At 41.5% G+C, this 25,787-nt stretch overlaps 1 protein-coding gene across 1 annotated transcript in view; it reads left to right on the top strand.

Moving 5' to 3' along the window:
- Positions 1–667: 667 nt before the first annotated feature.
- The window catches only part of SLC10A7 (solute carrier family 10 member 7), a 190,515-nt gene continuing 165,395 nt past the window's right edge, over positions 668–25,787 (top strand). Inside the window, exons 1-4 of the mRNA XM_074950960.1 lie at positions 668–775; positions 2,728–2,810; positions 8,702–8,838; positions 12,010–12,085. Coding sequence (XP_074807061.1) covers positions 676–775; positions 2,728–2,810; positions 8,702–8,838; positions 12,010–12,085 — 396 coding nt within the window. The 5' untranslated portion in view covers positions 668–675. The remainder of the gene's footprint in view (positions 776–2,727; positions 2,811–8,701; positions 8,839–12,009; positions 12,086–25,787) is intronic.

Raw genomic sequence — 25,787 nt, 5'->3', positions numbered from 1 at the left:
CCCAGCTGCGATTGAGGAGGAGGAGCGCGCGCTCCTCCAGCCCGGCCCCGGGGAAAGCCTCCAACCCCGGGAACTGAAGAGCCGAGTCACCCCTCCCCCCGGCTCGCGCGTCAAACGCCGGGCGTCACGGACACATTGTAATGTATCAAAAAAGCGCGCAGCCCCCTAATCTCATAAGCCTCCTGCACGGGCGCCAGCCCCGCCGCCCACGGAACCTAGAGGGGGCTCCCCGGGCGGGCCGCAGCAGAGCCCAGGCGGCAGGAGCAGCTCCCTGGCGCTGCCCCGCGGTCCTCGCGCGCTGGCCGGGCTGCAGCCGCCGGCGCCCGCCTGAGCTAGCGGAACTCCCCGCGCCGGGGGTAGCCGCGGAACTCCGCGCCGCGGAGGCAGCGGGCGCTGCAGCCCGACCCCCCTCTGATCTCGCGCGGCGCCCGCCCGGCCGGCGTTCCCTTGCCTGGGGGGAGCTCGGGGCTGCGGCGGGAGCCGGTGCGAGTCTATTAGCAGGCGCGTGGTAATGATGGCGGCGCTCAGTGAGACTTTCCCTGTCACTGGATACTACTCCCGGCTCCTGCCCGCCGCCGCGGCAGCCCCGCTCCGAGCTCGCCCTTTGCAGCAGCGCCGCCGGGCAGGGGCCAAAGGCGCGCGTGGGGCGGCCGGCGCGTGGGGGCGCCGCGCAGCATGGGGCTGCTGGAGCGGACGCGGAAAGAATGGTTCATTCTGGGGATCGTGCTGGTGATCGCCGTGGCGAAGCTGGAGCCCGCCGTCGGGGCGAAAGGGGGTAAGTCCGATCCCGGGCCGCGCCGGCTGCCGCCAGGGGCTCGCCAAGCCAGCGAGAGAGAGATGGGGGGCGGCGGGGGGCATTGAACAGGTGCCGGCCGTGCCCTGCGCGGCGCCCCTCGCCGAGCCCCCCTCTCGGCTCGTTCGCAGGCAGGCAAGCGAGGGGCTGAACCCGAGCGGGTGGGGGCAGCGTCCCCTGCCGCAGATCACAAGTTTTGGGGGGAACCAGACCAACCCCGGGGTTACTTTCAGGGCACAGCATCCTGTCGCCCCAGGAATGTAGCGTTACTCCGCCAAGCGTGGCCGTTGCTTCCAGTAACGGGGCAAAATCCCCCTCCCCCCAGCCCCCGTGGGGCGTTGGGCTGCGCAGGTTATGGGCCGCGGAGCCCCCAGCACAGGGCTCCCTTGCGGCTCCAGGGCCCGCGCTGACACGTTGCACTGAGACCCGGGCGCGACTTCCGTGTGCCGGGGTTGAATGGCGGTACAGTGCTAGCTACCAGCACAACCTTGCTCAGTCGGGAAGGGTGGATTTTTCTGCAGCTGTCCAACTTGAAGAGAAGGGTGGGTTTTTTGAGTGAGGTTTGTAAGTGTCTCATTGAAATATACACAAAAAAATCCCTGATCACAAGAGAAAGGAGACACTTTAAAATGATCTAAAATGAGTCCAAAATTAAGGAACCTCCTTCCAAATGAGTGACTCTAATAACTGGACAAATAACATTTAATCACACTCAAGTTTTAAGCGATGGCAAATTGTATTATAAGGGATATGTTTCAAATGTGGGGAATTCAGTCTTGCTAGTCCCAGTTTTTTTCCTGACTTTTTTTTAAAGTTGTGTATAGCGTAAGGTGTTTTGTATGCAATACACAGACCGTTTTTGTATCTCCTGGAGTCAGGCCTATGTAAATAGCTTGTCTCCAGCAATACAGAAGTTGGGTGGATTCAGTGTAGAATCAAGCTCTGTATGAACTTTGAGATCATTGACTTGTGTAGAGGATTCAGTTTCTCTGTGACCGTCAATAATATATCTTTCGTACGCGAGAGGAGACAGGATCTCCTCTTTTGGAGTAGAGCGTAAAGGCCTGCCTGCTTGCTACTGCAATTTTAGTCATGTCAGATTAGTACTACTAAAAGTATGAAATAAAAAGGAAAGAGAGAATTTTAAAATAAGATCCACTAATTGAGTTTAGATAGTGGCGTGGTCAGAACTCCATTAGTAATGTTTAAAAATGGAGGCTGGGTTTTTGTTTTCAGCATTCCCACATGAGGCATGGTTCCTACCCCAAAAGGGTATTTGTCATTTTTATAAGAGTGAAAAATGTTAATTCCTTTGAAACAGTGTACAAACATAGGCTTTTGATTCAGTGGGGTTCCTTGGAGGTGCAGGGGTCTGCCCATGCAGATCTAACTGCTGGATTGGGACCTTAGTGTGTTTAGAAATCATATACAGCTGGAGGTGTACTACACTGCCCCAGGGAGCCCTGTGTAGGGGTGCAGCTTGCTTTCCACTGTGCAGCCAGCCAGCCTGTCAACCTGCTGGCTGGTACATGTTGCAATTCTGACTGGCCCATATGTGTGCAGCCCAGAGGTGGGAGAAGGCTCCTTATTTGCCACTTACCACTTAATATTTCCGCATTAAGGCAAGGCAGAATCTGCCCCATGGTAACCAACAGGTTTTGTATACATAGGCATACTTTTCATTGCATCATGCCTTTCATTGCTATCTCTCTCCGTTAATTAGTCTTGTTTGTTTTTGTTTTAAAATAAGAATGACATTCACTTAAATAGCAAAACTTAGTCTTTTAAACAGACTTTAAAGTTAATGATCAAAGTGCTCCAAATATTTCTCTACATTCTGAAATATTTAATTACTTTGGTATATTATAACTTTTTATAGTGTTATTTCCTTAAGTGGTTCACTTTGTTTTTGTGGTTTTGTTTTGTTTTTTTAGGACCACTGAAGCCAGAAATTACCATAACATATATTGCTGTTTCAGCTATATTCTTTAACAGTGGACTCTCATTAAAAACTGAGGTACTGTAAATAAGTTCTCTTTGGTTCTTTCTTATTTTATTTTAGAAGTTTGGGCTGATCTTGAACAGGCCTGAATGTAGTTAGGCACATCAAATTACTGACTCTTTTTTGTTGGTAGGTAACTAATGGAACCATGTGAAAGTTACATGTGTACATAACTAGTTTGTGTGTTTTTAAAAAAATTACACAGCGCCGGAGGGAGAGAGGAGCAGGACACGCTGAGTGAAATTCACTCACGTGTGGAGGGTCTGCACAAGACACTTTATTGTTGCAGAAATCCCACAGTCAATCTCTAGTGAGATAGAGAGGGTGTAAATGGAGCCCCCATGCCTCTATGAACTACAGAGAAGGCTTAGCATCATCCCCAAATGAGGCTGACTGAGCAAGTAGCTACAGGATCCATGCTTATGATGATCCAGTGGCTTCAAACTGCTGCAGAGGTGGAGGCCTAAGGGATAGCAGTTGCTACAGCAGTTTATTGCCTGGAGTAATGGTCCCAGAAGAGTTTCTCTGCAGCTCCATAGCTTGCCTATGGCTTGGGAACAGTTTACTAGAAGATTCTCATGTATTCAGTTGTGCTTGGTGGAATGCTGAACTTCAAAGGAATATTGCTGCATTTGTGCTTTGACTCTGCTGCCACACTCAGTAGTGCTTCGGGGTGCCTGAGCCTATTTCAATTCTTATTCCCATTTTACTTTAAAAAAAGAAAAATTGGTGGGGGGGAAAAAAGTCTCAAGTAGCTTAAGAAATGTTGCCTAGTTGCCTGCAAAACTTTGGTGACTGGGTGAAGGGATGCAGCAGTTTTCTGCCAAATTTGTCTGCCAGCGCATCTCAGGTGACCTTACTTGAAAGAGAACCATTGCACTTCTCTGCCTGTGCAGCCTCTCTGTTCCTTTTCACTTTGTTGGCTGATTTGATCTGTTACTTAAGAGGATAACTGAAATAGCTCCTAATTCACCTGCTTAAGTAAGTAATTTAGCTAGCTGCAAAGCAATGATGAAATCAATAATTTGGCTAATACTTTGCACCAGGGTTTGACAAATCTACTTACCTGCTCACCTTTGTTAAGTGGGAAGTTTCTCTTGGCTATTGAGCCAAACTATATTATTGAATTCTGCAGAATTTAAGCTTTCATATTTTGTTTTAAGTTTCTAAGCTTATGGTTGTGAAGATAACCCTCCAACTGGGAGCCAAGTCTGAATTAATGCCATCCTGAGTCTATAGTCAGATTGTTCCAGCGCCACTGTTGATTCTCATGGTTTTGCCCGGTTATGGCAGCAGTGAAATTAATCTCTCTGGTTGGTTTCATTGCTGCTATTTCAGAAGCCTGTGGTTATCAGTGAAACTGTCAAGAATCCTGTCAGTTTCATCCTTTCACATGGAAAACCAATTAATACTAACAGAAGCTAGCAGTGGAGTTATTCACGGGGAAGAGGACCCAAAAACAGTGGCTGGGAAGTGGTGGTGTAGTTGAGTTCTCTTCTCTCAGCAGGCAGGAATTCCTGAAGTGCAGGGAAGAAATGGAAAGGTCCTTTTTCCTTTCAGTAATTTCAAGTCTTGATGCTTCAAATTAATAAAACAGCTGCTAACTAGAAGCTGATGAGAGATGTAGCCCCACACCTTGTCCAGGGACAGTACTGTGGTAGACATGCCAGCAAGTGAGGGTGGCAGAAGGGCTTGGCTTTTGTGTCTGGCTGGCGAGGCACCCCTCCCCACCCAAATCATTTTTTGTATCTACCTTTGTCTAGTAGGTTTAGTGCTTGGCAAGTTAAGTGCCTAATAAACTTTTCAAGCCCAGCTTTGGACTTACATGGCATCTTTTCATCCAAGGACCTCAAAGCAATTTATAAACATGAATAAGACCATGTGTACACTACAAAATTATGTTGACCTAAGTTATGATGGCATACAGCCGCTATGGTAATTAAATCACTTTTGCGGGTCCACACTATATTCGTTGTGTCATCAGTGAGCGTCCTCATCAGGAGACCTTGTACAGATTGTACTGTCAGTGTGGAGCATTGTGGGACAGCTTCTGAAAGCCAGTGACAGGTGAGGTAAACAATGCAGTGTCTACATTGATGCTACGTTGACCTAGCTACGTCAACCATAACTCAGTGCTGCTCGCAGAGGTGGCGTTATTAAGCTGGCACAATGGGGCAGTTATGTAAGCGGGAGCGAAATTTTAATGTAGACTCTTAGGTCTTACTCAATTAGGTTGATGCAAGGCAACTTACATCAGCCTGTCTTCCCATATTTTAATGTTACAGTATTTTGAGTTGCAGTGCAAGTTTTCTCCTCTTTTGGTTTTTATCAATTCTTGAGTGTGTGTGTACGTGTGTTGGGATCACTTTGTTTTTACATTTGTTAATTTTAATGGAGCATGCATTCAGTATATTCTGTAAAATCATAAGAAACTGTACAAATTTTATGTCATTAATAGACAAAATGTTCACACTTCCAGATTTTTATTTTAATTTATAAACTACAATATGCTTGCTTTTTTTTTTTTTTTTAATATTATCCTTCATGGTTCAGTGTTATCAGGAAAACAGAACTCATGCTCAACAATGCTATTGTAGATGTGGATTCAGAAGTTCTTTACAAAGCAGTGGGCAGCTTACTGGTATAGCTCTGTTTATGCACATACAAAAAGCATCTTGGTTGTATTTTCAAAAACATGAATTACCATAAGTAGACAGAATTTTATATTTGTACTAATAACTCTGTAGTCATGATACACGAGCAGAGTATTTGCCCATACCATCACGCCCATTCAACTTTCAGTTTATTGGCTGGTTTGGTCTTTGAAAGAGCTCTATTAACTAAGTCCCCACAGACCTAGAATTTGAAATCATATTCCTGAATATCTGGTTAGTGGCTACAGTTGTACAGTGGGGAATCTGACGAGTCATTGAAAAAGGTTTTACTGTGTGTATGTGCTGACACACAAAAAGCCATATTGTGCTCACTGGCCTGATTAGAGGGAGGAGTGGAACTGCGCTGCCCTGTAGGAGCTTGGGTGGCACAGAAATGCCCTGAATGTCCTGATATGTTGGGGAGATAGTGTAGCTTTCTCTGTTGGCTTGTGTAGGGAGGGGTGGGGCTATGGTTTGGCAGCTTCCCCTGCCCCTTTGAGGTGTCCTGAGAGAGTAGTCTCTGCATTTTCTCAAGTGCACCGACTGAAATTCTGACAGGCTTTTTTGTGAGATGCACAACAGGGTGAAGGTTCCTTATTCACTCCTTTCCTTTGTATCCATGATATAGACTATGACAATATGATTCAAAATGTATCCTTTGTAAGGGTCTCCTCTTAAAAGTGACCAGCAAAGACATTGAAAAACCAATAATTTGGGGAATATATTTCTTGTAACGCAAATCTCTTCCTCCACTCCCATCTTTTCAAGTCTGCAAAGGCCTATCCTATAAGTGTGGCACCACTGCATGCACTTCTGCAGCAATTTTCATTAAACCTATCTTGGGTTCCTTATAGGGCATTTCCCAAAAGATATAAGATGATACTATTGAAAACTGTATAATACTGTACAGTTCTAAAATCCAGCAATGGGTGGCAATTTCACACTCACCCAGACTGATTATGGGGTGAGTGTGACATTGCCACCCATACACTGTACAAGGGGTCTTGGACTGGTCTAGTGAATGATCTGTGGTGGGACAGAACTTTTCGGACCTGGCAAGAAATAAGACGGAATGTACGAATGGCCAGATAATTCTCTTATTCTAATTATTTGGGGTTTTAGCATACATAATAGTGTTTTTTTTTTTTTTTAAAAACCCTTGCTTTTAAAATAGCTATACTTTAATCACCTTCTGTGTTCTCTCACCTCATCTGGTCTTTAAAAAAATTCTTTCCTTTGCTGGTGATGAACCTCTATTCATCTTTGTTCTCCTTGTTGAAGAAAAGATGACGTCGTACTGTGATGAGACTATCTGTAGTGCAGTAGTTGATATGCAATGCTGGTTAAGAAGATGCTATTCTAATGCTTCTTCACAGATTGTATTGCATTGTGATCAGTCTCACAAGGATAAAGAGGCCCTTTTTCTTACTGACGATTTTCCATTCTTTAAAAATATTTTCACTTCTTAAAGGTCTTCTGTGTTTAAACAAAAAATTAATATATTGTTTCTTTTGTGATAATATTGTCAGTGTATATTTTAAATCCCTGTTTTCAGGGCTACGTGACTTCCTGAGAACACCTTGCAAATAGAAAAAAGGGGCAGATTTTTAGATCAAATGTGTTGTGGGGGTTTTTTTTTTTTTTAGTCAAGTTTGAGGGAAACACTTTTGGTTTGTTAAGAGAAGGCAAAAATACCTGACAAGGTTCCAATGCTGAATCCCTTATATTTCTAAAACTTTTATTTTCTTCAGTGGTGGATAAAGATGCAGTATTTGACCTTAGTGTGGGTCTTAAAGCTTGTTTGTTTGTTTTTTATTTATAAATTGCCTTTTTCTTAAAGTTGGCTAAATTTTAAAATTAAAAACTTCAACAGGCCCTTACTCTTTAAGCTGCTTGAAAAAGAATCCACTGCCAGCTGATACAAATTTACATTTTAAAAAGTGACTACTATGTATGTGCAATGAACTAGACTTTCTACATTTTTTTAAAATGTAGAATCTGACATATCTAACCTAATTAAAGATAGCTGGAGAAACCTAACAAATTAGCTTTCTCATAAGAGTTACATTAGATATCAGTTAAGTAAAGTGACTGAAAAGGACTCCAGTGTTTTTCTGAGGGAGACAGCTAAATAGGTTAGGGTGATCCATTTCCATTCAGATTTATTACATTCAGAAAGAGTTGATCTGACAACAAGAATTTTTCTTTTGTTTGAAAGGAAATGTATATACAAAACTACTAAGAGAATTGTTGCACAACAAGAGTACCAATGTGAAGAGACTCATAGTTAAGAGGGAAATATGTAATAATCTTTAATCACCCTTGTGAAGTGCTTTGAGGTTCTCTGATGAAAGGTGCTGTGTAGCAACAAAGTCTTATTTATTTTTCCTGCATCCAGGTGAATTTTACTCCTCACTTCTCTGAATTTTCTTGCTTTTGTTAGTTTGTCATAGCCTCAGCGTTCTTTCTGTGTAGTTCTTCCAAACCTTAATATTACTTGGTACGAATTTGCTGTCTATGGTTCTGGTGTATGTCAGTTTTTAAGCATTTCTGGGATGCTGAAGAAATAAAAACTGACGCTGAATTAATTTGCTATGTGAGTTTTAACTTTTCACTAGAGAAAGCATACCTGTGATTCTTTCTGCAGTGTAAAGGCCCTTTTCTGTTGGCATGCAAGAGACTTACACTCTTGTTGGCTCTATTTAGACTAGAGAAACTTTTAAAACTGTCTCCATATTGATTACATTAGTTCATCTCCCTTGTGGTATTCATAGAATCATAGAATATCAGGGTTGGAAGGGACCTCAGGAGGTCATCTAGTCCAACCCGCTGCTCAAAGCAGGACCAATCCCCAATTTCTGCCTCAGATCCCTAAATGGCCCCCTCAAGGATTGAACTCACAACCCTGGGTTTAGCAGGCCAATGCTCAAACCAGTATTAACAGTGGGAGCCTTAGTGTTGGGCTGTCAGCTGACAGTTCTTGGAAGGGTGACAGAGCCAGAGACTTTTCTGCACTAACCTACCATGATGGGAGCTGAGCTGGTGTTAGCAACAGTGGGAAATATTTTGACAAAAGACCCTTTAGTAGACAGGGCCTTGGTGTTAATGGTTTTGAAGGGGAGAATAGACTTCTAAAAGACTTAGAATGCGTGCATTTTTGTCTTAATGTAAAGGTGACCCTATTTCAAACAGCCCAAATGTGAACTTACCTTTGCTGTTATGACTGCAGCTTCCTCTCTTCTTGTTTTGCAGGAGCTGACAAGTGCTTTGATGCATGTGAAACTACACCTTTTTGTCCAGATCTTTACACTTGTGTTCTTCCCAACAGCAATATGGCTTTTTCTTCAAGTGTTATCAGTCACACCTATAAATGAATGGCTTTTAAAAGGGTATGTTTAAACATATTAGAGTGAAATATATTATGGCTACTTATTAAGGGCTGCTGTACCAGTAATATGTGTTTAACAGTTATATAGTGAAGAGATTTCACTGTGTAGTTTCATGCTTTGACACTTGCTATTGAAGAAGAAGTACACATAAGATTATCCTTTCAGAATTATGGTCTCATGTTTAGAAAGACTTGTCAGCTAATTTCATTTGTAGGGAGCTTGCAACAGATCAGCTTTCTCTTTGACATGCAGTCTGTTGAAGCTGCTATGTTTGATTTCAAGACGTATGGAAAAAAGTGATTGCTGAAGAGAGGCTTAAATCTATGAATACTTTTAAAAAAGCACAATATGTGGCATATGTGTTACAAGTATTGTGTGTATTTAGCATCACACTGTACACATCCAGATGATTGTTCGATATTGGTTCTTCCGCTAAGTTGTGGAAAAAAAATTAGAGTTTTTATGTTGGAACAAATCTCTTATTCTTTGAAATGGTGAATTAAGTAGTGGCTGTTTATCATGAGAATAAAAGGCATTGTCTTAAATGAATTTTTCTAATCTTCAAACAAATGTTTATAGATACAAAGTGACACCATAAATGATATGATAATAAACAGTACAAAAAAATCCTAAAATAGAGAAGCATCAAAATCAAACTTATATAGCAAGAACCACCAGGCTTTGCTGTGTAAATAAAATATAAAAATAAACTATTGTGTTAGAAATATCCCAGTTGTAAATAGAGAGCAGTGCTGTTCCATCCACTGGAAAGAAACCCCATTGTTCCAATAGTGTGGTGTTGCTTCAGAACAATCCTCCATGTAAATATCTTAGTTGTAAAGCTGCACATGTGTGTATGTCCTTAAAATAGAGCTGTTTTTGCTGTTTGTTTCAGTATTTCTCCAGACTGTTCTGATTTTCTAAGTATAAAGTGGTGCACACATTACAAGTGACGTTGAATTTGAGACAACAAAAACATCATTTAGGAAATGTTAGTGCTGTTCCTCATAATGGTGTCAATAGATCAGTTGGAGTAGAAGCATGCCAGTGTATCAGAATTAATTTAGACTTGGTGAAGCATAAAAACAGTTACAGTGAATATGAGTGCAAAGGTTTTGCACCAGCAAGACCAGTGACAGGCTTTCTCATCGTCATAGCCTGTCAAAATTCAGTCCTAACAAAGAACAGTCTCATTTGCTAGACTGCAAAGAGTTTTGATTCCTCTCTTCCCACTCTCTGCATTACCATCCCCATTCCCCTCTTCCTTTTGATGACGTTTTTCATGCCGATCTAGTCCTTAAGGATGCATTCTTATCTTAATACACAGGGGTATATACATGCAACTCCCTACATGCTGTTTTTCTCTCAAATTTGCATTTACGGCCATTTTTACACAGGGATCTAATGAGCAAATATGCTTTTTGTGATGCTTATAAATGCTTTTAGAGAGGCACCATCAACTTGCCAGACTGTTTATATATATATATATATATTGCCTCTTAAAAATAAATAAATAAAAATTTAGAGCTGATCCCGCAAAAACACCAAATTCTTTTAATTCCAACTGGCATTATTAGGCGTTGAGGGCACTCACCACCTCAAAGGAGGTACTCCAAATCTGGCATGACTGGATCCATATAACGCTCCTTTCCATCATCTGCAGTTTCCTTCTCTAACAATGGTAACTGTGACTGAATTGATCATCCTTTATCCATTCCTTCTCATTTATATTTTTTCTCATGTTTCTAAGCATTCACTAACAGCAAATCTATTCTGTAATATAGTTTCTTTCTGTGCTGGCTTATAAAGTGATATTAACACCAAAGGTGTATTGATACTACATCTCTGAGTGTGAGCTAACACTTTAAAATTCATAGTAGTTAATGTCTAGAGATGGCCTTGAACCAGAATAGTGGGTCAGAAACACAAATACTGGAAAGTTTAGGTTGGGCCCATTATCAGTTAAGAGCCTTAGCTGGTTTTGTTGCCCTTACCAGCCTCAAGTCCTAATGGGCAGAGTCTGAACTCTTGTTGCATATCTTGTAAAACCAGAGGCACTACTTGTGTAAGCTTAGCAACTGTGAATAGAAGATGCCCTGCAAGATTAGGGCATTGTGATCTTACTGATGTAATGCCTGCAACATTGCATATGTAATATAACACTTATTTAAGCCATAGTAGTTAACATTGTCCTGGTACGTGAACTCAAGATCCCTTACTTTCAAAAGACACGCTGTCAAGTATTTAGGCCTAAAACTTAACCTCCTAAATTTAAAGTAATCTGCTGTGGCATGTTTTCATATTAAATATATAATTAAAAATAACCAATGATTAATTTTTGTACATTTTACTATTTTTGTGGGATGTACTTAAAACAAACAAAAAGCTTACCTGCTATTTTTCTCTTGTGCTCACTCTGCGGTAGCATTCACAATATACTATACGCATTACTAAAGCATCATTGATGCACAAACGAGGACGTGAGCAACACAGCTATTTTAGTTTCTGCGTTTCTAAAAATTAGGGGGAAAAGCAATTGATGTTTGACTAATAGATGTGGAAAAAACCAGTAAGGAAGAAAATGTTTATATTCAGTCTTCTGAGAGTTTTAAGAGAGAGTGAAAATACATATGAAGATGAAACACTTGACAACTTCTCTAAACATACAATAAATAAAAATTTTAGTGGTGTTTTTAAAATATGTTTTAACTAAAAGTAGAAGAGGACAATGTGAACCTAAAATAATGAACCTACATCTTCTCCCTCTGCCACCTTCTTAATGGTCCATGTTTTTAGAACATGGTATCTTCTATAGAAAAATAAATGCATATGTCTTATGTTGCATATTTTCCATTATAGATGTGGTGTTTCAAAGCACTTTACACACATAAATCAAGACTGAATTTTGTGAATTATAAGCGTTATAATCTCCATGGTACAGATGGGGAAACAGAGTCACTAAGAGGTTAACTGATTTATTCAGGATCACAGAGCAGGGATGATCACAGTGCCATGGATGATAACAGAACACGTAAAAGTCTTGCTTCCTAGTGCTGTGCTCTAACCACTAGACAGTTGAGCTTGTGATAAATAATCATTTTTGTTCAGCTTTGATGGTTGTTTAGTGCTAGTGTCTTGCAGTGAATATTGCATTTCCTTTTTTGTGTTTAGTTTGCAGACAGTAGGCTGTATGCCGCCTCCTGTGTCTTCTGCAGTGATTTTAACCAAAGCTGTTGGTGGAAATGAGGTGAGTTTTTATTTTATTCACAATTGATTTTATTTGTTGTTGATTTATACAAAGAACTTTTGTGTAATCAAAGTCATGTGCTAAAATGTACAGCCTGGTGAAATAGAGCTTTTCATATTATTACAGTTTATGAAGACTCTCAAACTTAAAGCATGGATATGAAAAAAGGCAAATTTAAATTTATCATGTAAACTGGGGTTCTCAAAGTGGGGGTTGGGGCCCCTCAGGGGTTCATGAGGTTATTACATGGGGGGTTGCGAGCTATCAGCCTTCACCCCAAACCCCGCTTTGCATCCAGCATTTAAAATGATGTTAAATATATAAAAAAGTGTTTTTAATTTATAAGGGGGGCACACTCAGAGGATTGCTATTTGAAAGGCGTCACCAGTACGAAAGTTTGAGAACCACTGGTGTAACATCCTGACAAACTCCTGTGGCTACTGAGTCCACTGTTGCTACAAAGTAATATAATCACATCATCTCTATGATGGTTTATTTCTCCTTCCCCGACCAGTTTGTGTGTGTATTCACCTGTTGTATATTGTCTGAATCTTAGATAGTGAGCTCCCTGGGGCAGGGACAGTCTCTATGGTGGTTGTTTGTACAGTGCTTAGTATTATGAGGCCCTAAGCCCTCTTTAGGATCCTGAGGCAATACAAATAATTATTACACACAAAAAGCTACATTTAAAAGACCCTTCGAGGGTTGTAAAGTCAAGTGCTCAGAAAGTTAGGAAATGCCAGAATAAGCAACAGACAACTTTAATTAAATCCCCTTGTGCTATGCAGTATGATGCAGTCTTTAATTACTTGCTCATGTACTGGTTTTTTGCCCAGGATCCCTACCTTATTCAGTGCACATGATGGACAATGCTCACTGAATGGGTAGCTGTTCATTACTTTTTTCTCTCCTCATTTACTGCACACTATTCAAACCCTGCTCTGAAGTCAGAATTATTAATTTCCTCTTTGGCTTTTCTGTTGTACTTATTGCTATAGTATCTGAGTACTTCAAAAATATTCATGTTTGTTTTCATTGCACACCAGTGAGATTTGGAGGGGGAGGGTATTATCCCCATTTCACAGATGGGGGAATTGAGGCCCAGATGTTTACAGGAGTCTATCTCATTTTTCAAAGGGATTTAGGCACTTATGAGTCTAAATACCACAGATAGTGTATGGGTTTAGACTCCTAAGTGCCTAAGTCCCTTTTGAAGATGAGACATAGGATCTTAAATCAGTTAGGCATTGTGCTGCTGAGTAAAGCAATGCCTAAATAGCTTTAAAAATCAGGACAAGAGAGAGTAAGGGTAGGTCTACACGACCCACTGGATTGGCGGGTAGCAATCGATATATTAGGGGTCGATTTATCGTGTCTAGTCTAGACACGATAAATCGATCCCCGAGTGCTCTGCCATCGACTCCGGAACTCCAGCGCTGTGAGAGGCACAAACGGAGTCAACAGCAGAGTGGCGGCAGTCGACTCACCGCTGTGAAGATGCCACGGTAAGTCGATCTAGGTATGTCGACTTCAGCTATGCTATTCTCATAGCTGAAGTTGCATACCTTACATCGACTCTCCCCCTTGTGTAGACCAGGGCTAAGATCAAAAGTATCAACTGAGAAGCTCTAGAACTAATTTTTAGGTGTCCAGGACCTGGTTTTTCTTAGCAAACTTAATTCTGGCATTTTCTAACTTTTGAGTGCTTTGCAACTTTAATAATGTTCTTTTAATGTAGGGGTTTTTAAAGTGTAATTTCCTAGGTTTTTTGTTTTTGTTTTAAAGCAAGCTGGTGAAACAGAAATTCAATCATGAACCATCGTATTGACACCCCCATGGGTCATCAGCAGGGTTGGAACTTTTAAATCCTCTGCCACTTGAGCTCACTGAGCAACTTATAGCAGTAGTACGTTGTCATCCTTTGTGTGGACCAGGTTAGAGGGGGATGAGACATATGCTTTGCCAGTGGGTTGTGCACACGTTTTCTGATGTCAGGATTGGTGAAGCTTGGGTGTCTTGGTTCCACACTAGGTTCTGGAGGGGAGTGTGGTCTAGTGGTCACATATTTCTTCCTCTGTTCCCCCGAGCCAGACCCTTTCTGCCCTGTCCCCTCCAGACTGTCCCTGTCCCAATCATCTCTGCCTGCCCCCGTTACCCCTTAGCTTCTTGTCTCTTTGCCTAGCCAGTCCTAGTCTCCACCCCCATCTCGGATTTCACATCTTAATACCGATTTCCTTCACTACCTCATTGTCCCAATCTATTCCCTCACCTTCCTCCCTAACATGTCTGGCTCTTGTCCCTTCTGCATTCAAGTCAGGGTGCATTCTCCTCCAGACTCCCTGGGCACCAGAAGCGGGAGCATTGAAAGCACAGAAGAGACAGTCTCCCTGCTCTCAGTTCTGGTGCCTGGTGCTACAGCAGCCACTGGCTCCTGGAAATAGCAGTTGCAAGGAAATTTCCCTAAAGCCTCTCCAGCTCTGGGCTGAAGCATGCTCAATACAGATGGAATCTATAGAGAATTTATTTGCCAAATTCTGACAAATTCTACAGAGAATGTGCAATTATTTGTGGTTTACAGCATGGCCAGATTCTGGCTCTTTTGCTGCATGGGAACAGCAAAAGGCAAATGACTGACACCAGGGCAATGCTCCCTGCCAAATTTCAGTCCTTTGCCCCAAAGCACGGAGGTTCTAGAGCTTCTCAACTGAATGGTTGTGAGAATTTTTTAATGTAGGAAAAACAATGTATTTTTCTCTGTCACTGAAATCGCCTCTGATCTGTGAAGTTGTATTCAATACCTGAAGCGAAATTCAGCTTGCATGGTGGTAGTGATTGTTGACTATTATCCCTTCTAGTCTACTGTTGTCTCATCAAGCACTGATTCATCTTCTTACATGATCCTTCTTACTGAGTTAGAGATTTGTTAGGGCTTCAGTAGATTTTATAAGGGTAAAGAATGGAGAGGGTGGTGGATAGTTGCAATATGTTAGTAAGAAACATGAAGTGGTGAGTAGAGATGCCTAATTTGAAATAGCAGGCATTATTTAGTCTGTCTGGATTCAAGTACTGAGAGGAAAAAGAACCGTGAGTCTTTAAAGGAAGCATTAGACAGTGTGGCCTAAGACAGAGCACTTGACTGGGACACAGGAGACCTGGGTTCTATTTCCAGCAGGCCTGTGGCAGAGATGGGTAACTTTGAGCAACTCCCTTCACTGTTCAGTGCCTCAGTTTCCCCATCTTTAAAAATGCAGGTAAAGGTGCTTATCTTCTTTGTGAAGCACTTTGAGCTCTTCTAATGGAAAAGCACTATATAAAAAACGCATTAGATAAATGCTATATTTTTATTATTATTAGGTCTAGATAAGAGCAAGTAAGTATTTGTTAAAATGCTTGGGGAGATAGCTAACACCATTAGGCTAGAAGCCACTGGGATAACTGGAGATTTTGAAGCCTAATAATTGGGAAAACTTGGTCATGAAATTATGAAGATAAAGGGAGGATTTTTTAAAAAAAAATTTATAAGGATCTATTTTTATATCAGCATATGTACTAGAGGGGACATACTTTTGTTGAATAAGGAGGGTACAGTAAGTGAATTTAATCTTAAGGGTAGTTTGAGTAACTAATTGAGCTTTGTTCACTGATTCTGAATTTCAGCTGTACTGTGATTTTTGGTGCAAAACCAGGTAAATTTAAAAATCCAGTGTCAGTAAAATGAGGAATTTAATTAGGAGCATAAATTGGCATTTATGAAGTTATAAAATCTACCAATATTTATGTATTTATTTCTGTTTTGGTCTAAAGAAACTCTAGACCAAAGAGTGACCACCAAAGTGCTGGGTGCCCTTGATGCACATTTAAGAACACGACTCAGAAGTTACAGAACATAAAACCATCAAAAGCAGTAACACTTCTCCATCTTCCCTCACTTCACACATCATTTGGTCACTAAACACATGACCCGTACAGCATGAAACCTCTAGTGCACTCCACTACCTCTGCCATCCACAATGCCTGCTCAGATTGGCTTTGCAAGAGCACTTGGAAAACCAACAAACTGGGGCTATTTCAGAGTTTGAGGGTCAGAGCAGTTCAGAGGAAACTAGCTTTTATGGGGAGCCTGCTGCCAGTAGTCTCCTGCCTTTTATAGTGAGGGGGGAACCAAGATTGAGGGCCTCTGCTGGTTGCAACTGTGGCATTATGATATGGGGGAGGTATTCTCTCAAGTAGATGGCCTCAAACTCTGTAGGGTTTTGTAGGTCAAAACCAACATCTTAGACTCCACTCTGATATGTGGATGAATGGCAACTTGTTTAAGGTATTTGGGAGCAAAAGTAGAGCTCATAAAAATTCTAGGGAGGAATAAACTTTGCAGTTTTTTAAGAGAAATAAGGGAAATGCAAAGGGGTATGCAAAAGAGAAAAATGGAGTTCAAGTGTCTGGGATGCTAAGATCAATAATAAAATATATTTAAAATACTGTATTGGAGTTCAGAGGGTGGCAAAAGGGGGAATCCAGTGAGGCCATTAATAAGCTGGGAGAGCAAAATGGTCCTTGAGGGTTTCAAGAAGAGACAGCAGCTGTTCCTTTTCTGCAGATATTAGATGTAAGGGTAGTCATGAATGGCAGTTTTTTTTCTCTTCCTGCTGCAGGATATGCTGCACCTGTTGCTGATTAGGAAGAATCGCCTTCTCTGTAGGTCCCCCAGTTCATATCTATTGGGGCAGTTGGGAGGGTCGACAGTGTCAGCTCATTCTCATGTACCTCTGTTCATCTCCCTTTGAAAGAGGCCACACAAATCTTGAGAGTGGGCCATCCTCTCAACTCTCTCTCTGCTCTTGTTCCCTCCTTCCATTTAGCTTTCTCACTAATTTCCCTTTCTTCTTCTATCATTTCCCTCTGTGCACTGATACCTTCATCAACCCTACAAACAAAATTCTAAAACAGCTGCTGCTTATGTCACAAATCAATTTAGTTTATTTGGAAAACTAATTTCAGGTCCATGTGTAAATGTGTTGTGTGTAGGAAAACTCTGCTCCCATGAATGCTGGCAGAAAGTAAATACAAAAGGGGCTATTGTGAAAATGACGCATCAAGATCTAATATTTATTTGAGATGTTTGCCACACTATTTGTGTGGCTATGCCATTAATAATTTTTGGGAAATCTCTTGGTACTGGGGAAATACTAGAGAAGGATGGTCATGGAGTGAAAACACAGAATTGAAAGAGAGATCTGTCTTCAAATTCCAGCTCTGCCAGCATGCCAGACTCTCATCATGGCCTTGGGAATACCACTAAGGGCCAGACTATAAAGGTATTTAGGTGCCTAAAGATGCAGAATAGGTGCCTGATGGGATTTTCAGAAGCACCTAGGGGCTTATCTCCCATTGATTTTTTTGTTTAAAGAGCAAGGCACTTTTGTAAATCATACAAGATGATTATCTGCACCTAAATACCTTTAAAACTCTGCCCTAAATCTCTCTCTGTTTCTGTAAAATGGGGATTATAATTTTACCAACATTACGGGGAGTTGCGAATTCATAAAAGAGCTTTGAGATCTTCAGATGGAAGATTCTATGGAAGTGCAAAATATTATTAAAAGGTGTTTGGCAGAGAGCAAGTATAGTCCTTTCTTTGAAAAAAGAGGCTGAAAATTAGATTTGTAAGCCTATCATATTTTTTTGGAAAAAACAATTTGAGATGACTTTTATGGGCAGCTTAATGACACATTTTGAAAAGTTTAATTTACTACACAAGAGTCAGGATAGTATTGTGCAGATAAATCACATCAGACAATTTGTGTTATGGAAGACTGACCCTTTACTACTTCACAAGAGGAAATTGTAGAAGTGATTTTTTTTGTTTTGTTTTTTATTTTGACAGTTAATTAAAAAAACTGTAGTCTAAATAACTCCTTAATTTTAGTAACATTGACTTCTATTTTTGTATGTTCCTCCTGGCTTTGTATTTACTGGATTTGGTGCTTCCAAAATAAGATGCTGCTATATATTCAAGGCAGAGGACTTGTAAATACAAAAGACTGAAATACAATGAAAAAGCTAATAAATGTATTCCAGGACCAAGATAATTGGGGAAAGTACTAAAACTGATTTTTAAATTTTGTTTATTTAAGGATGTGTAAAAGATGAAAAACCAAATTGTAAAATGAAAGGTATACAAATAGTTATTTTCTCTTTGATTCCTTTCCTGAAAGGCTATGTACAAATAAATAAACTAATAGTTTTAACTGATATTTTAAAATGAACTGCATGGGAGTTGTCACACTGGCAAATAAATACTGGAAAATTCCAGTGATTTTTTTTATTAAAAACAAACAAAAAAGGTGAACCCTAACAACATGGCAAAGTCAGAAGAAAGATATTGATTTTTCTAAAAATATCAGAAAGCTTCTTTGAACTGTGTATATGTACATTAACCTTTTAAAAACAAAATACTATGAATTTAAAGGAATGTGCAAGCCTTAATGTTTTGTGTTTCTTACTTTGTACCACTGTGTGGGGTATTATTTGACACTGGATGGTAACGCACAAATATTACGAAAGAAGATCACTTAAGACCTGTACAGGAAATATGCATATTGCAATGTTTGGCTTCCTTCTCTAATATAACCTTTTTGTGACTGAATGTTAAATCTTCTCAAGTGATCTTTCCGAAGATGTTATGAAATGTAACTATGACCTGGAAGCTATAGTATGTGTTAATGGATATTTTTCAGATTTTGGCATATGTGTGGAGGGGGTGGGGTCGGGAAGAGTGCAGGACTAGTCCTGAAAGGCTGCATTTGTGAAAATCTTTAGTTAAGCTGCACTGTACACGTACACATGCAGAGAAATAACTATGAGCATGCACTTTGTGTATACATAGGGAACTGCCTTATTGTTACTGAGAAGTGGTCCATCTCCTGTATTCTGGTATTATTTTCTATACATCCTAATGTGGTGTTTACATTTTTGACCGCTGCTTTGCTTTGAGCAAATAGCTTTTATTTTACTGTCAGATGAGGCTCAGTTATTTTTCCATTGAATGGTTTGTTTGTACCCATCAGTGCATATGAGTAGTCCGAATTGTGACTTACAAATCTGGACTTAATCTGCCACAGTATCTGTTAAGAACCTCTAAAGTTCCTCACAGTCTTCTCAAGTCTTGACTAACCTAAAACATATTGATATCTGCAATTTTTTCTCCCACACTGTTTATATGTATTTAACAGCAGTAGTTCTAGTACAGATCCATAGGATGCCTCCTGTTAACCTTGTGAAAAGTTGAAAATTGACCACTTAGTCCTACTCTTTGTTTTTGCGAAAAGGAGGACTTGTGACACCTTAGAGACTAACAAATTTATTTGAGCATAAGCTATGGTGAGCTACAGCTCATTTCATCGGATGCATGCATTGGAAAATACAGTGGGGAGATTTATATACACAGAGAACACGAAACAATGGGTATTACCATACACACCATAATGAGAGTGATCAGGTAAGGTGAGCTATTACCAGCAGGAGAGCTGGGGGGAACCTTTTGTAGTGATGATCAAGGTGGGCCATTTCCAGCGGTTGACAAGAACGTGTGAGGAACAGTGTGGGAGGGGAATAAACACGGGGAAATAGTTTTACTTTGTATAATGACACATCCACTCCCAGTCTTTATTCAAGCCTAAGTTAATTGTATCCAGTTTGCAAATTAATTCCAATTCAGCAGTCTCTCGTTGGAGTCTGTTTTTGAATTTTTTTGTTGAAGAATTGCCACTTTTAGGTCTGTAATCGAGTGACCAAAGAGTTTGAAGTGTTCTCCGACTGGTTTTTGAATGTTATAATTCTTGACGTCTGATTTGTGTCCATTTATTCTTTTACGTAGAGACTGTCCAGTTTGACCAATGTACGTGGCAGAGGGGCATTGCTGGCACATGATGGCATATATGACATTGGTAGATGTGCAGGTGAACGAGCCTCTGATAGTGTGGCTGATGTGATTAGGCCCTATGATGGTGTCCCCTGAATAGATATGTGGACACAGTTGGCAACGGGCTTTATTGCAAGGATAGGTTTCTGGGTTAGTGTTTTTGTTGTGTGGTTGCTGGTGAGTATTTGCTTCAGGTTGGGGGGCTGTCTGTAAGCAAGGACGGGCCTGTCTCCCAAGATCTGTGAGAGTGTTGGGTCGTCCTTCAGGATAGGTTGTAGATCCTTGATGATGCGTTGAAGAGGTTTTAGTTGGGGGCTGAAGGTGATGGCTAGTGGCGTTCTGTTATTTTCTTTTTGGGCCTGTCCTGTAGTAGGTAACTTCTGGGTACTCTCCTGTCAATCTTCTGTCAATCTCTTTCTTCACTTCAGGAGGTGGGTATTGTAGTTGTAAGAACGCTTGATAGAGATTTTGTAGGTGTTTGTCTCTGTCTGAGGTGTTGGAGCAAATGCGGTTGTATTGTAGAGCTTGGCTGTAGATAATGGATCATGTGGTGTGGTCTGGATGAAAGCTGGAGGCATGTAGGTAGGCATAGCGGTCAGTAGGTTTCCTGTATAGGGTGGTGTTTATGTGACCATCACTTATTAGCACCGTAGTGTGTAGGAAGTAGATCTCTTGTGTGGACTGGTCCAGGCTAAGGTTGATGGTGGGATGGTATATGCCATCATGTGCCAGCAATGCCCCTCTGCCATGTACATTGGCCAAACTGGACAGTCTCTACGTAAAAGAATAAATGGACACACATCAGACGTCAAGAATTATAACATTCAAAAACCAGTCGGAGAACACTTCAAACTCTTTGGTCACTCGATTACAGACCTAAAAGTGGCAATTCTTCAACAAAAAAACTTCAAAAACAGACTCCAACGAGAGACTGCTGAATTGGAATTAATTTGCAAACTGGATACAATTAACTTAGGCTTGAATAAAGACTGGGAGTGGATGTGTCATTACACAAAGTAAAACTATTTCCCCGTGTTTATTTCCCCCACCCCCCCCCGGCACTGTTCCTCACATATTCTTGTCAACTGCTGGAAATGGCCCATCTTGATCATCACTACAAAAGGTTCCCCCGACCCCCCCGCTCTCCTGCTGGTAGTAGCTCACCTTAGCTGATCACTCTCTCTTTACAGTGTGTACGGTAACACCCATTGTTTCATGTTCTCTGTGTATATAAATCTCCCCACTGTATTTTCCACTGCATGCATCCGATGAAGTGAGCTGTAGCTCACGAAAGCTTATGCTCAAATAAATTTGTTAGTCTCTAAGGTGCCACAAGTACTCCTTTTCTTTTTGTGGATACAGAAACATGGCTGCTACTCTGAAACCTGTCTTTGTTTTTGGTCTCTTAGCCAGTTTCTGATTAATGGCAGAACCTTAACACCAACCCTGTTTCCTTAATATCCTCTTATTTACCAGGTACTGATGTAATATGCAACTGGGGAATTGTGCATGCAAATAGATATTTACACACATGTTCTAGTTAACATATGTAGCTACCCATTTTGCATTCATATATATGTATGTTTAGCTTAAACTCTGATTTATTGAACTTTTATTAGTCGATTTGTGGGAGCAAATAAATGAGGAAATAATTTAGAGGCCCAGTCCTGCAAAGGCATAATTCTGAGTTCAATACATTACACGTATGATTTTCAAAAGCATTTAACATTGCTCTTAAGCCAGTGGGAGCAGAGTTAAGCCAACAAAGAATACTTTTAATAATCCCCACCTTTATTGTCTTACGCCAAAGTTTTGTGCATCCCAAACTGTATTGAATTCAGTGGGAATTGTAAGTGACCTTCACCGTTTTGATTTATTAACTGTAGGCATTAGTGTTGGGGGAACTTTTATCTCAGCTTTCTTCCTGTTTACTCTTTGCCTGTATGCCCCCCGAATGCCCAGGTTGTCTGCTGAAAGAAGCCCCTCTTTTCACCTTGTAAAGTCTGCTGGAGAGCACTTGTCTCACAAAAGATAGGGCTGGAGAAGTTGCTTTATCCCTTTTTCGGCTACAGATCTAAGGCGTATTAGAGCAGGGATTTTTCTTTACCCTTTGTAACGTACACAGGAGCCATCCCTCTATTCCAGAACATCTTGAGAGATATCTTAGAAAGTGCATTTGGGCTGAGGAAGGACATAGTTGAGCTCCCCTCCTGTACTGCTCTCTGGGGACTCTTTTTCAGCTCACTTATTTATTTCATTTCTCTGGGGACTCTTTTTCAGCTCACTTATTTATTTAATTTCTCTTGTGGTAGCGCATTGAGGCTGAGGCCCCATTGTGTTCGGCACTGTACAAAAGTATAACAGAGTCCTTGCCCCAAGAACTTACAATCTAAATATTAGACTGCAGAAAGCCGGTGGATGCAGCAAATAGATGACTGGAGCAGAAGGAGACAATGAGATAATAATTACTTAGGCCTGGTCTACACTAGAGTGCGGGGGATCGATCTAAGTTACGCAACTTCAGCTACGTGAATAACGTAGCTGAAGTCGACGTACATAGACCTACTGAATGTGGTGTCTTCACTGCAGTGAGTCGACTGCTCTCGCTCCCCCATCGACTCTGCCTGCGCCTCTCATGGCCGTGGGGTACAGGAGAGCACTCGGGGGTCGATTCATCGCATCTAGACTAGACACGATAAATCGACCCCCCACTGGATCTATCGCTGCCCGTCGATCCAGCGGGTAGTATAGACATACCCTTAGAGTGAGACGATACTGTTGCCAGAGGCAGGAGGGTAAAGGACAGGTTAAGGTGGGTTTAAGACATCTTTATGCCCTCTCAATTCTGTGTTGCTCCAGGAGCTGGAGAGGTCCTCAATTTAGACAACCCAGAGTTACACCTGCTTCCCTGGACTGCCCTTTGGGCTGCAGTAGTGCCTGGAATCTTCACAGTGCTTTGTGCATTTGCTCTGCCCTGACATGCTCCCTACACCAGGGCTTGCGAGCGAGCCTTCAGAAGGCAGCCTCACAGTTGTGTCTGCAGTACCTGCACCAGTGGAATCTGGCCTCATCTGACCATGGGCTTTCAGGGACCCATGCTGCTCTGGCCCTTTTACCTGGTGTAAAGAGGTTAGAATGGGTGAGGATCTCATCTCCACATTTGACAAAACATGCCCTGATTGAATCCAAAGACATTTGCAAAACCTTTGCCGTGGCCCATGTGCAATTTATGCACATTTATGAGTACACAGAAGTTAGCCACACATTTATATGTGGCTTGAGCTTCCTTAGCAGCGTGGTTTGTTGGCATAGTAAGGGTGTGCAAAATCTGTTGCCCAGGCACAGCAAAAGATTTTTAGAAGGCTCATTACTTGGTCAAATAAGAGCCACTTTTCATTAGACACTGAAAGACGTTTTCCATTGAGGGCTATTACCTTGCTAAATTTCAAGTTCATACCCCCAATGGTTGAGAAGAGAGGTTGCAGAAATTTTATTATATAAACAGGGAAAGTGTTTTTCTTCGCTTTCCTTTACTCAAAAATGACAGAACCATTTTTGTATAAGCTTTCAATCACAATTGGAAATTTTCATTCTAAAGGTGAAAGTTTCAGAAAGTCATAAAGCCGAGATTTTTAAAGGTAATTAGGCAATGCTGTACTCAGTGTTCCAATGCTGATCTGATTTAGGTGCCTAAATCACATGAAATTTAGGTGCCTAAATCAGTTAGGCATTGCAATGCTGAGTTGCTGCAATGCCTAATTATGTATTTTAAAAATCTGGACCTAAGTGACTGAAAACAGGGGTTCACAATAGAAATGGCTGATATCACAGTTACTGGGCTGCATCCTTGTCCCTTTTTGAGGTCTCTGAGTGCTCCCCCACAGCAGTCAGGCTTTGGCCTGTTACCTCTCCTGCAGTGGGATTCTGTGGTTCTCCCACTCTCAGATAAGGGCCTAGGCTACCATCCCCTGGGTACCAAGTGTGACTAATTCAGCAGGTCCAACTGGGGTTGGAGCCTGCAAGCATTTCTCTTTGGAAACCTGTGATAGCTTACATTAGTAAGGATACAGACACAGCTTTTTCAAAACAAAGCCCAAGAGAAGTAGATTTAAAATAAAGAGGCCTGTATTCCCTTAGATTATCTTAGCCTCTCTATCCATAGCTCAGGTGGGTCTGGCTTGTTCCCCACCTCTGAGTTGGAAAAAATAGCCTACATGGCTTGCAACTTGGTCCCTCTGTCTTTTTCTGTCTCTCTCAGCGTATGTCTACACTCTGAGTTAATGGTATAAATTCCAGCTCAAGGAGATGCACATGCATTAGTTCTGATGAAGCTTGTTCACTAAAAATAGAGTAGCCATGATAGTGTGAGCAGTGGGAGGGGGATTAGCAACCCCAAGTACGTTCCTAGCATCTCAGGCGAGATTGTGTTTGGGTTGGCTAGGCCCTCCCACCATTCATGCTGCGGCGGCTACCTTCTATTTTGAGCACACTAGCTTGATCAGAACTAGCCTGGGTATGCCCTTGAGCTGGGAATTATGCCCCCGTTTCAAAGTGTAGATATACCCATAGTCCATCAGTCTTTCTACAGACTCCTGGCCGGCCAGCCTCTCTGACCAGCTCTTCCCTCCCTTCCTATCAGGATTATGTTTAGCGGACCAGTGTCTTTGGAATTCGCCGTGTTGCCAGTGTTGGGGCTGAGGAGTTCCTCATATGGCTATAAACCTGGCTATTGTTTGAGGGAATGTTCCTTGTCTGGGCCACTGTTTTAGCTTTCCTACATTCCTTAAGCCCCCTGTGATTTAACTCTGTGCTTTCAGGTAGGTGTTCAATAATAAACTAAGTCCCTGGCCATTACCATAAAGCAGCCTCCAGCTCCAGATTACAATTGGATCTGTGCTCATGGTACATTGAGCTCGTGGCAACTGTCAAATACATGGGCAGCGCCATGCAGTGCCAGAGGATGCTCAAAAGATGTGGACGCTCCTATAACAGCAGTTGCTGCTGTGCTTCGGGCCCCTCTCTGTCACAAAGCTGCAGATCTCTAGACCCCTGGTTATACCAGCTCTGTTTTATGGAAGTGAAACAAGCGCACTGAAGAACACTGGACTGACCTCTTGGATTCTTGTAATCTTCGTCAGTTGCTCCATTTTAAGCGGCAGGACAAGAGCAGAAATGGGGCTATCCTAAGCTGAACCCAGCAACCGCTTCCATCTGCACTGGTTGGCTTTCTTGGAATGGACATATTATTAGGACAGAAGACCAATGAATTACGATGTATGCTTACCAAAGAATGTCTCTACAATGGTCATTGATGACATGGTCATCAAAACCTTTGGTGACACAATAAGTTGAACTTAATATCCAAGTAGACCTTGTTATATGGATGGAGCTTGATCTGCAAGGAGGCTATGGCCCTTTGGGATTTGCCATGGTGAAAATGATTCAGGCAGGTAACAATGTCACACTGAACAGGGAAACTGAGTCACACATCATATTAATTAAATATATTCCACAGTTATTCACACCTCATGCAATTTTAATTCTTGCTGTTGCTTACATTCTAACAAAATTTTATAGAATAGGTGGTGTTTATGAACAGTATTCATTTGGTTGGGAAGTACCATTATTTTTTCACATTGGCATATTGAATCCTACTGTCAGACAGCTGTAGTTTCCACTATGCCTTTTACTGTAATAGCATAACAATAGGCAGGTATGAACAGAAGGGGAGCCCTTCCTGTCCTGTCTGCTTCTACTGCAGAGGGCATTGGATTTGCAAGA

Source organism: Natator depressus, chromosome 4 (assembly GCF_965152275.1).
Source record: "Natator depressus isolate rNatDep1 chromosome 4, rNatDep2.hap1, whole genome shotgun sequence".
Lineage (NCBI taxonomy): Eukaryota > Metazoa > Chordata > Testudines > Cheloniidae > Natator > Natator depressus.
The sequence above is the reverse complement of the archived record's forward strand: the minus strand, read 5'-3'. Positions and strand labels throughout refer to the sequence as shown.